Source organism: Lineus longissimus, chromosome 8, assembly GCF_910592395.1.
Source record: "Lineus longissimus chromosome 8, tnLinLong1.2, whole genome shotgun sequence".
In the NCBI taxonomy this organism is placed as follows: Eukaryota; Metazoa; Nemertea; class Pilidiophora; order Heteronemertea; family Lineidae; genus Lineus; species Lineus longissimus.
Window position 1 is genome coordinate 13,204,927 of NC_088315.1, and position 15,259 is coordinate 13,220,185.

The following is a 15,259-nucleotide window of genomic DNA, read 5'->3' on the forward strand; positions in this document are numbered from 1 at the left end:
CCACATTACGTGGCTGAGAATGAAAGCATGTTTAATGATCAACAACACATCACTTTCTTTCAGATAAATTTTATTCCACATGAATTCAACATTTTTACAATTTAAACCCCGTCACCCTCCACGTGACCCCTCCTCTTTAGAAGCATTTGACAACGCCGACACATACCCTGAAGAGCCCATGTCACTATCTCTGGATTGTCCCTCAAATCATTGTCCTCCTGAATTATGACTATGAGAGCTCTTACTTCTGCTAGACCTTGAACTGGAGTCTCATAAACCTTGTTCTTCAGGTACCCCAAAGAAAAAAATCGCAGGGAGTCAAAATTGGTGACCTTTGTGGCCACTCCACTGGGCGGTTCAGCTTGATTACTCATTCTCCGAAGAAATCAATCAAGGTTTCCTGAACTACACCAAGGCGATGTGCTGGAGCACCGTCATTATCACATCAGAAGTGTTTTCCCCATTCCCTGTTTGTTTAAGTACTGGGGGATTTAAAACTCCGGCCAGGGTAAAGCCTTGGGAGTAAACAAGGAACAGAGGAAACACGGGTGGGGCAGGTGGGTTACGAAATGCCGAGGGCTCCTAACTCAACATGTGCAAAGAAGGAACCGGCAGCCTGCCCACGCGTGAGGAGGAGTTATGCTACTCCGCGGGAGAGAGCCTGCCAAGTCTCTTTGCAAAGCCATCGAGAAATCCAAGTGACGTCACAAGGAATGGGTTATACCACTTCAGGTGTTATCACATCAGAAGTGTTTTCCCCATTCCCTGTTTGTTTAAGTACTGGGGGATTTAAAACTCCGGCCAATAAATCCCGGCCGTGAAAATGGGATCGCCCGAATAAGCGGCAATCTGGACTCTTGGCGAAGCCGTTATCTCCCAATACTCAAAATAAAAGAGGAGAAAAACCAGATTCGCGAAAATAGTATTTATTATTAGAAATAAGACAGGCGACTGCCGGAGCTTACAAAATAGTACAGACGACCGCCGGAGTTTATAGAGTAGCAAAGGATATTGTTGCAAAAGTAATTTCCAACGCATAATGTATGATATGCTGTCTTAAATTAATTATATGTTTGACGAGACTTACAGATATGCGAAACAGTGGACTACGAGAAAGCATTATCTAAGGTTATGCCTGAATGCTTATGAAAGAATGTCTCTGGGCTATTATCACTGGAGACTGAATGAGAGAAGCGGTCTGCTACAACACTGGAATCTCTAAGAGCATTTACGCTACTGTAATACGCGGCGGATGGTTCGGAAAACCAGCCGATGTGGTTCATCATTTGCTGTGCATTGGATACTGAAGCGGAAACGCCTAATGTAACGGCACAACCAGCGCGCAAACTGTGTAGCGTTTCGCCCTCGTCGATTCCAATGCCCTTGAGATACTGCTTGAACCTGTCGTACATGGAATTGTAAGTTGCTCGCTGGTCTAGAACGACACCCTCTTCACTGACTATTCTAAATAAATAGCCTCTGGAAAGATCTACACCTAATGCTTTCGCGCCCGAGATGTATCTTTCAATGGCCAAGACAGGGCAGATTTGCTCATCCTGACATCTTTTAATGACAAAGGTGTTAGAACGGCCATTTCCACCTTTTAGCGTCTTTGTAAATGTGTGGCAGAAGGTAAACCCCGAGTTGTCACGCATTCTTTTTATTTCCTGCGTTGGAACTTGAGCTAAGTCTGAAGCTCTATCGCCTGCGAAAAATTGGAGTTTGATAAAAGCTTGATTCCGCAAGAGGGTAAATGTACGCTTTGAGGAAGTGCCTGTGACAGACAGTTCTCTATCGATCAAGGCAGCAATACGCTTTATTTTACTGGCGAAAATCGGGATGGCCTGCTTTGGAAGGACGTGAGAGGCAGCCTGTTCACGCCCAATTTGCTTGACATAGTTTGCAATGAGTGAAGATCTGGCAGGATTGCCGCTTGACAACTGATTATTCCAGACTTTTCCCCTACTGGCGTCTTCAATTACTGACGCTAAGTTTTGCACGGTATTCTTAACAGATTCTACTGCCATGCGTTTGGGACATGAACAACCTAATTCCTTCGGGTTACCTAGAAATGGGCAGTCAATGGAATGAACTTTAGTTTTACCGAATTTGTCTTTCCATACCAGGAAATTACGCACCTCCTCGGGACCGACATTAGAATAACTTGGAGTTGATGGCAGGGCGAGAAGGAAGCGAAGAAAAACAGGCTTGATGCCTTGTAATCGTTTCTCATGTTGCTGATTGCCAAAAACTCTTTCTAGGTAACGAATTCTCTCGTCAATGCGGGCCGAATCGATTTTCGCCGGTTGCTGAGCTTTTGATGAGATTGTCTGGAAGAAAAAAGGCAAGAGCTTGTATTCATGTAAAAGACATTCTGTAGGCTCTTAAAGGGAAGCGAAGGCCCTTGTTATCTAGCAGAAAACCCGTCTTAGAGGGTACATGGACAACACCGGTTTGGCCAGCTTCCCCTAGGGTAATTGAGGACATAACGTACTGCCTTATAAACGGAAACCAAACAGGTACGGGATGGAGAACTGGCAAGACAATCGTTCACTTTCTGACTGAACTTTGCTCTAAGAATCTGAGAACTTGGAAAATTAGACAAAATGGGGGATAAATATAATAATTCAAATCCCGAGATAGATCTTGAGCAAAGATGTTTACCCCAGAAGTAGCTGGCGTTAAGCAAGGGGTATAATGTGGGAGGGGTTCACCCTTAGCATTTTTCATACAGTTTGAATCTAGTGCTATGAGATCAAGCTGGTGGGGGCAATACACATTTTGTAGTAAGTCCCACGACTGTTGTGACAACATAACGTCAGAGTTGGAAAGTGATCGAGAGGGCGAGTCTTTTTAAGAATTTCGTCCCATTGGTCAATATGTTGGTGAAGCTGGCCAGGAACAAAATATTCGGGATCACGCAGTGGCAGTGTTTGAATATTAAAAGGAACTTTTTTACTTAAGACATCCTCAAAGTTAGGATTGATGTGGGCCGAAGGTTGGGGACTCTTCCCGTTTAAAAGCTTCCAAGCTGGTGTTCTAGAAAACTCTCTAGCTGCACGAAGAGGTTAGAAGTTCGAGTTTTTTTCCCAATCAGGAATTTTGATGTGGAGGTCGTTGACAATTTTCTGTAAAGAGGAAAAGACAAACGGGAGAAGTCCCCAACCTTCAACCCATGCGAGAGGCAAGCTCCCGCTAAGGACTCAGTGGCCCCGGGAAGAAGGAAGAGGGAGAAAGCTTAGATTAAACAGGGAAAATACAAAGTAATTGTAATTTTGTAAAGACTCAGTTCTATCCTTATGTTTCGGTATGAAAATTCCTTTGAAGCTAATAACCCCACCGATAATTCCGCTTGTTAGACTGTACCGAAAAGATTTCATTCTGTTCATAAATTGGTGGTTACATTGTTTGCCGATATTGTTTACCTGTGGTCGATGTGTAGAGAGAAAAAGGGGGAAAGTATTCTAAGTGGGATTGGTGTCTCTGAGGTCTTTCAATTTCTGACAGTCACAGACCCAATGATTGGTGGATTTGCAAAAGAAACATGGGTATTGGCTCGCGCCGGGCGAAAATCTTCCGCCCCTGGATCCTCGCCTCGGGGACGCGAACGGGTATCTTTGGCCATAACCTTGAAAGGGATCATAAAAGGTTGGGGAAAAGGGTGGCTGTTGGTAGTTTGCCTGGGATGGTTAGAGGTTCTGAAGCGGGGAGGCCTGCCTAGGGACTCTCGTCTTTTTCTTAACGGGTTCATCTTCGGAGCTATCATTCTTTGGTTTCGTTTTCTTTAGGTGCTTTGCCAAAGCCTTGGAAACCGCATCACTAGCACCGCCTCCTAGGATGTCCAAGCAAAACAAGGAGAGATTGAGCTTTCCCTGATTTAACTTTGCCTGCCTATAGTGCTCTTCATATGTAATCTGCAACTTATCTCGGGACTTTACGGCAGCTCGGGCTAGTTGATCCAACAAAAGTATTAGAAGAGATTCGTTCGGAGAGTTTTTGGACGCTACACATCTCACCTGTTGCTTCAAGGAATCTAAATCTGCGGCATCAGAGCCGGCCAAAGGAATCGACAAAGTCGTAGCCTCGGTTAGCGTTGCCGGATATAGCCTAGCAGATGGGCCTGGTTTAGGGACAGTTTCACATCTCCTAGCCTTCGACGGCGGGGCCTCTTTGTCAGAACCCGAGGACTGAAGCAAAGAAATGTGCATTAAAAAAAGGAAAGGTAAAAAGAAGGGAAAGGTATAAAGAAAGAGATGAAGTTTGGCCAAGAGAACGACGTGATGGAAAAAGGTTTTAAACTGAGATTTTAGCTTTGTGGGTTCTGAGTGATCTAAGAATTGGACCTGGTCAAACTTGATACGACCTGCCTGGCTGGGAACAGCTGGAGTTAGCGTCAAGGGAGTTTATATTGACAAATTAATATAAAATTCAAGCTTACCAATTCCTGACCAGCCGGTTGGCCCATTTCATTAGCCAACAGTATGACGAAATGTGCGAGTATACGCAGATTTACGAGGTTCGGCTCCCTGTTGGCCATCGAGATAATTTGCGTTGCCGACTCTCCTGTCAGCCTACCGACGGCCTCATCGAGATCGCCCTCGGATAGGCTGGTAAGCGGCGTGTCTTTAGTTAGTCTCGCGAAGTCCTTTGGGGGTCCTGAAGTTTCCTTGAGTGATACCAGGAGTGGCATGATTTGGCTGGCTGGCAGGATATGCCTTCTTTTAAGGACCGGTGGTAGTACCATCTGAAAACAGAATAGAACTTGATAGAGCTCGCCTACAAGAACACAGGGGTGCTTGAAACCAGGCAAGCTGACCTAAAATACGGCGAAGTCGTCAAATCGAACTGACAAAACGTACCTTGGCTTCGTTCGTGATGCTGATTGTGTCATGAGAGCAGAGAGAAAGAGATTGTGAGAAGGTACCTGCCCAATATAAAGCCTAAGGCCCAGCCTGATTATGCAACTCCCGGCCACATGGCATAAACGTGTCATTCAACCAATTCGCCTTGCCTTTATTAAAACTGCTTAGTCCCAGACGGCCTCGGCCTACTATAAGCTAATAGCGAAAACGACACAGCCTTCTGTGTCACCGCGTACTGGTCAAGCGAATCTTCGCGACCTAACTATGCACATATTACGCGAATCTTCGCGCCTGGTCAAGCGAATCTTCGCGACCGTAACATAAAACGCCAGCCTTATATAATAAACGAAGTGGTATACAAATTTGCCCTGGGGAAGGCAAATGGCCGCCCAATACCTATAAAATCGAAAAACCAAAAAGTACAGAAAGCGAGAAAGCGGCGAAAGGATCAAGGAAAACGAGAAAAACCGGATAATGTAAAGACGGGCTCCGCAAAAGAAGTACAGGACGGGAAGCGAGGGCGACCCGAGAAAAGACAGTAGAAAGGGGAATCGGGAGAGAGCACAAAACATGACCAGCGCGAAGCCGTCGAGAAATCCAAGTGACGTCACAAGGAATGGGTTATACCACTTCAGGTGTGTGCCCACCATAAGCGCCTGAAAATGCCCCTCCCAGTTGTGACATAACACTCTTAAATTAATGAACCATGTGTGACAACAGCTGCATGGAATTTCCAAACTTGGAACAAGTTAATTTCTGTCTGTCATTTTAAAGACAAAGGTGCTCAGTCATGCGTGACTGCATGGACGACACAATGGTATCGACACAAATCTCATAGCGCTGCAATATGTTTAAAGCTGTAAAATGAATGGTTAAAAAATTCTAAAGCCGAGGACACACTACCAACTATTGCTCACCAAGATCAAAAACAGATGTAGGGTCACCTGGCAAGTCACTCTTGCTGGCCACAACAACTGTGCGTTCACACCAATGTCAGGCCCAGACAATTTTAGCTACCTGTACCTGTCTGTTACGTCACTGGAGGGAATTTTCAGATGAAAACAAACATGGCTTATGAGACCCCTGCTGTCATTGCTCCTGATTAATCAGGTATATACCTGTAGTTTTATAGGCCCATGGACATTCTCAAAACAGCCAACCATCTTCAAAGTACGGGTTTACATGTGAAAAACATATAATCGGAACTCCACCTTGAAATGTAGACTCAAATAGCTAAATGAAATGGCCAGGGCCATTGTGCTCACCTCATGTGGTGGAAAGATGGATAAAGAGCATGGTATTGTGTCATGTAGTGTTAGGTTTGATGTAGGTCCAAGCAATTACAATTTCCCCAAAATGGCCAATTCACAGTACATTCGACCTCTGTGACCTTGAAAAGTAGGTCAAATCAAAGAAGACCCGGGTGACACATTGAATGGTTGTTAGAATTAGATGTACCTATGATATAAAATTGGTGCCAATCGGGCAAGTCATTACTAGGAATAATGGCATTTTGAAGAATTTAGGATTTGGCCCCTTCCCTGGAGGCCAAACGGCAAATCAGATCGCACCAAACTTCGGTACCTGAGATCACCTGACCAAGGGGTACATGTGTACTTAATTTGTGATCAATAGTCATTGCAGTTAAGAAACGTGCCATAGTTACGGCCTGACGGCGAATTTACGCCATTTGACCTCTGTGACCTTGACAAGAAGGTCAAATTAAAAACCTGTGTGACATATACTGTATGGTGGTTAGATGTACCCATGATATCAAATTGGTGGCAATCGGGCAAGAAGTTAAGGAATAATCACATTTTTAAGGTTTTTGGATTTTGCCCCCTGGTGGTCAAGTGGTGAATCATACTGGACTAAACCTCGGTCCCTGAGATTACCTGACTAAGGGGTAAATGTGTACCAAGTTTGGTATCAATAGTCATTGCAGTTTAGAAACGTGCCATCGTTACATCCTAACGGCCAATTTACACCATTTGACCTCTGTGACCTTGAAAAGGAGGTCAAATCAAAAACCCGGAGGATATATGATGCACCTTTGCTAGAAGTACCTACCATACTTACCGACCCCAAATATATCTATAATATCAGTTAGCAAGCAACATTCTTATTTCATTTCATGTTTTAGGTTTTGGACTTGTAAATTCACCCAGTATCTGTGCCCCTTTCCACGCATATATAAAATGTATGTGCACAGCCAGTATTATATGTATAGGCCTGGTAATAAAGGCCCATTCCTGAACGTATCAAATGGTGCAAGGGTTATATTTAAGGAGACATAAGAGAGACTTGTCAACAGAGGGTGACTCTCCCAGCAGACGCTGCAGTGCGCGTTCTTAAATTCAAGGCAACCATCACTGGATTAATTGGCCAGTTTGAGATAGAACCGCTGGAACTGCTGAACCAATATGGCATATTGCCCAAAGCTACAATCACACCAAGTTTTAGCCATCTAGCCCTAGCGGTTAAGAAACGTGCCCAGGATAAGACGGCGGACACAGCGATATTGTATAGACTCCCCGCATGGTGAACCAAAAAGGAGACTCAAACATACCTATAAGACTGGGCCGAAGCAATGCATAAGTGGGCCAGTGGAACAAAACAGAAAATCAACAGTGTGTAATGGTACCGTACAATCACCCCCACGAGATCTATGATCAGGCCCATGACCTGCATGCAAGTAATAAACATTTGCTTTTTAAAGAGGCCTATCAAGCGCTTTGAGCGGCCAGTTAATGGTTGGATACTGCGCTATATAAGACTCGTATTATTATTATTATTATTATAAAGCTGATCACCGACCCCCCCCCCCCCCCCCGGAAGGTCTCTCCTGCAAGATGACAAATAAACAAAATAAGATGAAATGTTGTGGTCCGGTGGTTCTGGTGTCACACTTGGTGTGGTAACTTAAACAATAAATAATGAGAGTGGGTTGTAATGAAATTCCTTAATAAAGGAAGGGCTGGAAGAAAGGCCAGCATGAGTTTGGCCTCGGGTAACATTTGCATCATAACCCAACCATGAAGAATACTTGTGTCTACTTACAGAAGTTTATGTTGATCATCTGCTTTAAAATACCTAGTTCCCACCACACCAGAAATCTTACCTGTCTTATCGCCTTTTCGAATAACAGAAAAGAGTCAACTTCAGTTTGTAGCTCGAGATTGATATCGGTGTTCAACCCTGCCTGTCAAGAGAGCCCCGGTGCAGAGTAACGATGACAGGGATTGATCTGAAAATAGTTTCAATTGACCTCTCTTAATTTTTTTAAAAAAGATCTGCTAAAAGAAACACATCATATTTTAAGTACAAGTCGATACACTTTCCATGATCCCACTCTGTAGGGTGTTGTTTTGCTTTGAAGTGATCCAAAATCTCTTTTGCTTTTTGATACAGCGCTGGTGGCCCCATTTCATTTTTCAGGTCATTAAAAAACATATCTTCTCTGAGTGATTTTTTGTCTGTCATTGACTTTTTGATGTTGTCCAAACTGTCCAAACTGTTGTCCAAACTGGATTCTCTGTCATTGACTTTTTGATGTTGTCGAAACTGGATTGCAGAAATCTGAATGAGTCTAAAAACTGCATACAACCAAACTGAAAAGAAATATACTTTATATGATTCGGGGAGCAGCATCATCCTCCCACCCCTTTAGTCTTCCTAATCAATGTTTTTCGCTCATCCTAGGTTAGTCTATACAACACCGCAGTGTCCGCTGTCCGTCATTGTCCGTCGTCGTCGCCTGTATCCTGTTTTAAAGTGGCACGTTTCTTAACCGCTAGGGCTTTGAACTTGAAACTTTGTACATAAAACCCCCCAGGTCAGTTGACCTCTGACGCTGACATTCGGTCCGATCATACTTTCGACTTGGCCACCAGGGGGCCAAAAGTTAAAACCTAAAAAATGCATTGCCTCGCTTATAAGCGACTCGTTTTTGGTAAAATGTTTATGGTAACAAGGATACATCACATAGCATACAGGTTTTTGATTTAACCTAATTTTCAAGGTCGCAGAGGTCAAATGGTGTGTATTGGCCGTTTCAGGGTGACAACGTTTCCTAACCACTGAAGCTATGAACTTGAAATTAGGTACACATTACTCCCTAAATCAGATAACCTCTGACACCAAATTTCGGTCTGATCTGATTCTTGACTTGGCCACCAGGGGGCTAAAACTAAAAAAGGTACAAAGTGCAATATCACACTTATTAGTGACTTGTTTTTCAATGAAATTTTATGGTAGGTACTCCAAGCAAGGATACATCACATATCATATGGGTATTCCAAGTAACGATATATCACATGTCATACCGACTTTGGCTTGACCTATAAACTAGACATAACGAGGATGAATTCCTAGCCACCAAATATCTATACGGTGAACACAGTGACCCTTGGCTGTTTCATTTTAACCAGTGTTTTGATGAAAAGATGAGGGTCATAGTGACTATGGTTGTGAAAGAAAATCAGAACAAAGTTGACATAACTAATGAGATAGCAAGAGTTTTGAGCTGCGCCTCTGAATTTACCGCTGTAGTGATCATGATACTCCCGTTGTTTTTGGCTCACCGTCAGGGGAGTCTATATGATAGCCCTGTGTCCGTCGTCGTCCTGTTTCAAAAAGAAGTGGAAACCTAAAAAGTGTGATATCTCTCTTATGAGTGACTCGTTTTCAATAGCATTTTTATGGTAGGTAGTCCTCGTAAAGAAAATTCACATATCCTACAGGTTTTTGATTTGACCTGCTTTTCAAGGTCACAGGGTTCAAATGACGTAAATTGGTCGTTTGAGTGTAACTATGGCACGTTTCTTAACCACTAAAGCTATGAACTTGAAATTTGGTACACATGACTCCCTATGTCATGTAACCTGGGACACTAAATTTCGATCTGATCTGGTACTCAACTTGGCCTCCAGGAGGCCAAAACTAAAATAGGTAAAAAGTGCAATATCTCGTTTATTAGTGACTTGTTTTTGATGATATTCTTATGGTACTTACTCCAAGGAACGATACTTCACATGTGATACTGATTTTGGTTTGACCTATATACTATACATGTACAATGTTTCTTAACTCGGATGAATTCCAAAGCACCAAATATCTATACGGTGAGCACAATGGCCCCTGGCCGTTTCATTAGTATTATTATTATAGTTTTTACTATTATTATTATCCCTTATCTTATATTATTTAAGCCATTCCGAAGTGTCTGGCACATAACATCCAGTCATATACTCTTGCCCATTATAATGGCCTGGCTTAACTCAATACCTTTTCACCACTTCAGTTAGGAGGATGCACCATACTTGGCCTTGGCATCTGGCTGACGGTAGATTCAACTATAGTCCGTTATGTACATCTGATTACCATTAGCGCAGATGACCCTCACATTGAGACGGCAGCTTGGCTGATGATAGGTCTGGGTGTGTTTGTCTTGGGAGTAGGCTTTGTTGGCTGCTGTGGAGCCCTACATGAGAGCAAGTGTATGCTCTGTCTGGTGAGTATTAAATCATCCCAAGGAACAAATTACTTCTGTATTACCAAGGCAGTCATTTTTGCAAAAGCACACCTCCGTCTGGTGTCAGATTAGCGATAACGAGTTGAGTGCAAGGTACATTTTTTACCTAATCACCTTTTCGTAGTAATTATAGGTGAAATCTCTAATGTTTTTCTTTCTGTATACATGGGTAAGTGTCTCAATATTAACGAATACTACTCGAGTGTGTGATCTGAGCCACCACACCACATGATCTGATTTTCCCCTGCCTCAGAAAGCACAAGACCACAGGTCGAGAGCATTTTCAGGGCGGGGAAAACATGAACCGGGAAAACATGAACGAGTGCCATCCGGTGTCGAGGGTCAGACACAATGGCAGTATTATATTTAGTATATACCACACATTTTCCCTGAAATACCAAGAAATGGTTGATTAAAAGGGAATATTCGTCATGTTTTGGCCGAAAATCTCATTTAGTGAATGCGTCATGGAAAACATAAGTTTTGAGGTATTGAACGACGTCACGACCTCACGCCGATTTTGAAAGCCAATAGTGGGGGAATTCCAACATAATGATGTAAAAAAGACAACATTGAATAGGACCAGAAGTTTTGAAGGGGCTTTCTCCGGATCTTCAATTGGTCGACCTTGATTAAACTTTTTACAAGGTGATCCAATGATTCCGAAAATATGAAAGTAAGTTGTTACTTAATTTCATATTTTTAGAGTCATTGGATCACAATCTGTCCATAACACGTAAGTAATGTTAGAACATTGGAAGGCTTGCCCTGTCTAGGTCTATGTGGGGTTGAAGTATAAGAACTAATATCCACAGCCGACTTTGTGTGATGATGGTGAATATAATATATCTCTTAGTCTTCTTTTTGTGGATGATCGTGAATGTCTATTCAGGGCCAAGCCAACTCTCTCTCTCCCTGTCTTTTTCACAACAAGCACACCACCCTTGGTAACCAACCATACGTCATCCCCTCTTCCCCAAAATACCCAATCAGGACTTGGCTCTGACCAACATATAATATGGCGTGATACGACCAGACGTACTCCTTTTTTAACCCCTGTGGCAAGTTGCCACAAACCAAATTTAGAAATACTCGCTTACTTATTTATAAACTGAATGGTCAAATAGGTCCACTACCTTACACATTCCCCCTTTGACTAATTTTCGACCCCGAAAATATTTCAGTACATCTGATCAGCCATGGAATATGAATGAAATGAGGTACATGCTTTGATGAAACAATTCTTTTCTTCGTGTAATTTTTGTGGGTTTTTTTTCTTTAAAGTCCACTCATCGTAGCTGTCCTTGGCACGGGGTAATCCAGGTCACCATGAAGGCCTTCTGAAGTATATTATATAGTGAAAAGTTAAGCAAAGTTCATGAGATTAATGTCTATATACGATACGCGTAAAAATGTGGCCACAAAAGTGTCTATAATTCCACGATCCGTGGTGAATGTTCCAAGCGGCAACTCTATATAGAATCCTTTGACATTGGTACAGCTTACGCCAATCGAAGTGATAATGTCATTGACTTGTCACTCCCTCCTGCGATAACTGAGATGTGCGACGTTTTTGACTCCAGTGCAGCAGCTACGCATCACTGCGGCACCAGAGTGTGCACAACGTGCATATCATCAAAATAAACGATGTAATGTCAGGACAATCCTGGCCAAGCCATGTGTGCTTGCAGCCACAGCATCCCGTATTCTTGAATAATGATTTTTTTGTTTTGTTTTGGCGTTAGCGACGTGGAAGGATGGGGATGAAATAATCTGGACTGCAAAGAATTTGTGGTACCAGTATGACTTAACCCTTTCACTGCCGGTAGCTTCCAATTTTTAGCTACCTCACCTGCCGGTAGGTTTCTTTGTTTTAACATGATTTTGAGTATGGATATTTCTCCACACTGTAGAGAGAAAGCCTCTGGAGATAGAGCAAAACAATGTATATAGAAGTTGTTCAGTGTTGCCTACTCTTCGAAATGGGACCATAATTTGCCCTAATTTGCATACCGCCATCTTGAATTTATAATGAGGACGACAATTTTTTTGAAAAAACTATGTATATCCTGTGTGTCACTATACACACTCTCATTATCGCTAATTTGTTCATCATTTACATCAAAGTCCGGATCTAAATCATCATCATCGACGAACTCCTCACCAGAGTCGAATCGTTCACTATATCCAGCTCATCAAGGACCTCAGACACAGTCAGTTTCTTGGTCATTTTGGCTTCAAATTACTCGATAAACTTCCATACATCGAAATATAAAACCATCCGCCATGTTTTGCTGAACCATCTATACTACCGCGCCAGCTATCAAACTTTACGCTAACCACGCTCAATAACGAAATTTCAATAGTTTTATAGTGTATGGATAATTGTCGCAGAAGTGCGCCTCCGGCAGTGAAAGGGTTTACATAAGAGGGGGAGATGTGGAGACTGAAGTAATGAACAATCAATGTCAATCATGTGAGAGTCTAGTTCCAAAAAATATAATGTAATTATCCGTGAGCCTGTGGAATAATCCTTCCTAGAATATGATAGTGTCCTCCTTGAAAAGGTCGTTTAGTCACAATCACTGTTGACCATTACTGTTGAACATCAATCGCAATCCTACCTCCGAGTTAGAGGCAATGTTTAAGGTACCACCCACTGATGAGAATATAATTTTTTTTTGTTATATAGATTGCCCAATGCTTGAAGGCCATAAGGTGCATAGACTAGGAAAGAAAAGAATCTTAACTGATAATTCTTCATACCCTCTCCACCCCCATTTTTTTGTGAAGATAAATCCAAAACCATACAGCTGGTGCCTTAACAGTGTTAAAGAGGGCACCCCTTGTGCACGCGTGGATGATGACAATTCAGTGGAGAGTTGAGAAACTATACAATCTAAACACTATATACAATATTCATGGTTACAAACCCATTCTCAATTTGGAAATGATATATTTATATGACTAATTTATATTGAGTAGTTTTGATTCAGATGACGCATCTAAATCATAAATAAGTTGTCCGTCCCAACAACGGACAATGGTGTCATCAAGCCGCCATAGGCCTTATACATCAATGCTGAATAGGGGGTTTTCAGCATCCTTGTGGTCCTGGCCAGGAGAAGCGGAGACAGTGATACTGCATCAGGAATACACGCTGTCCGCTCCGCGGCAGCGTGCCGTACACAAAGCCTGGGCCCCTCCAAAGCATTCTTTGGCCATGGAAAATATGCCTTGATGGCAATCTTGTGGAAACGGGGATTGTCCGCAAGAGAATATGGCTCCGGGCACCCAGGTAAAGACATGATAATGATATCCAGACAGTCCCTATAATTGAAAAGCCGAAGAATTATCCTTGTCTTAGGCTGCCCTACCAATACGGGAAACAGGCCGATATGGCGTGAACAACAAATCACAAAGCGATATAAGGTCAGAGCTGCCAACATAATAACCACTATAGTTAACAAGATCATTTCCATAGACAGGGACTCTGATGGGACAATGGTCAACAGGGGTCGCTGTGACCAGCCTGGCAATGGAATAAATACAGATTCATTTGAAGCCAATATGGTACCTGAGACAGTTGGAACGGGGGCATGGGAAGCGGCGGGCAAGAGAGATACCAGACAACAATGGGTACGAAACAAACATGTAAGTGCTCAGAATTATTGCGAGAACGCTCAGTATGCCCGGAATAGAAATAAGGGAGGATGGGTCAAAATCAAACGTTGATGCATTGAGGTCAGGCAATTTTGATTGAAGAGCATCAACTTTCGAGGCATAGAGTTTCTCATTTTTCTTTGCCTTCTGTATTAATTTCTTAAAATCCATGGTGAGCCTCTTATCCTTACTGCCAATACTCTCCCAATCGTCCGAGTTGGAAAATGTTATATTGGGTAGAACGAGTTTGGGCATGTGTTCATATGTCTGGCGGCCGGGAATATAGATGTTCTCATCCGGGTGCAGGGCATAACGCACCGCCAAATTCATTGGATGTAAATATGTCACATCCTGCTCACCGGAAGTGCACCCGGTAACTTTGGCAGCTATTTGGAAGGTGGGGCTCCTAAGCGAACAACCACAACGCAATTTCAAAAGACAAAAGATACAAGAAGGACGAGTAACGGTCGGGGTATCTAAACACGAAATTTCCCAGGTCGTCCGCTTGCCTGAAGCCAGATATAAGTCATGGGTCAAATCAACAGCACCCTCCAGTAACCCATCATGCCGATACTGGATGTCACAAAATTTCATGATATCTGCTGGAATATTAAAAGAGAGCGCACTAGCGCATGAGGGATTGCTCTTTGGCTTCATTGATTTAGTACCGTCACAGATCTTAAATTCTTTGCCATGACGGGCAGCAAGGAATGCAAAATCCAATTCTAGATAGTATTGTTCGTCACGCGATATGCCGATGAAATCAACCCCTGGCTAAATTGTCGTTGTATCAGTACGAGAGCCATTGAGGGGTACAGGAACAGTAACAACATTGAAAATTTCAAAATAGGTCTCCATTGACCGTAGTGGAATTTTAACGGAGACATATAAGTATTTATCGGACACGGTATAAACAATATCCCTGTTCTGGTAAACAAAGGCTGCGTCCGTGTAAGCCAGTTCAAACCCTGCATACTTGACAGGCAACATAATTTGAACCTGTCGGAGAACTGTCTCCACCTGATCTGGGGATATGAGGGACACCGGCAGGTAACCCTTTAGAATACTCTGGCTGGCCAACATAAAATTTTGTGAAATGCGTTCCACTTAAGAGATTGTTTAGATCAGACATCAATATCTGAAACAAGGAGGAGAAAAGATTCAATCGGTTAAGTATATCCTCCTCCACTTCATACCGTTT

General features: G+C 42.8%; 1 protein-coding gene across 8 annotated transcripts in view; it reads left to right on the plus strand.

The window, feature by feature from the left end:
* The window catches only part of LOC135493048 (tetraspanin-18B-like), a 228,892-nt gene that overhangs the window by 63,460 nt on the left and 150,173 nt on the right, over window positions 1-15,259 (plus strand). For 7 of the 8 annotated variants that reach the window (XM_064779889.1, XM_064779890.1, XM_064779884.1 and 4 more), the window contains one exon: window positions 10,165-10,374. The exons of the other annotated variant lie outside the window; for it this stretch is intronic. In XM_064779889.1, coding sequence (XP_064635959.1) covers window positions 10,165-10,374 — 210 coding nt within the window. The remainder of the gene's footprint in view (window positions 1-10,164; window positions 10,375-15,259) is intronic. 8 annotated transcript variants of the gene reach the window in all.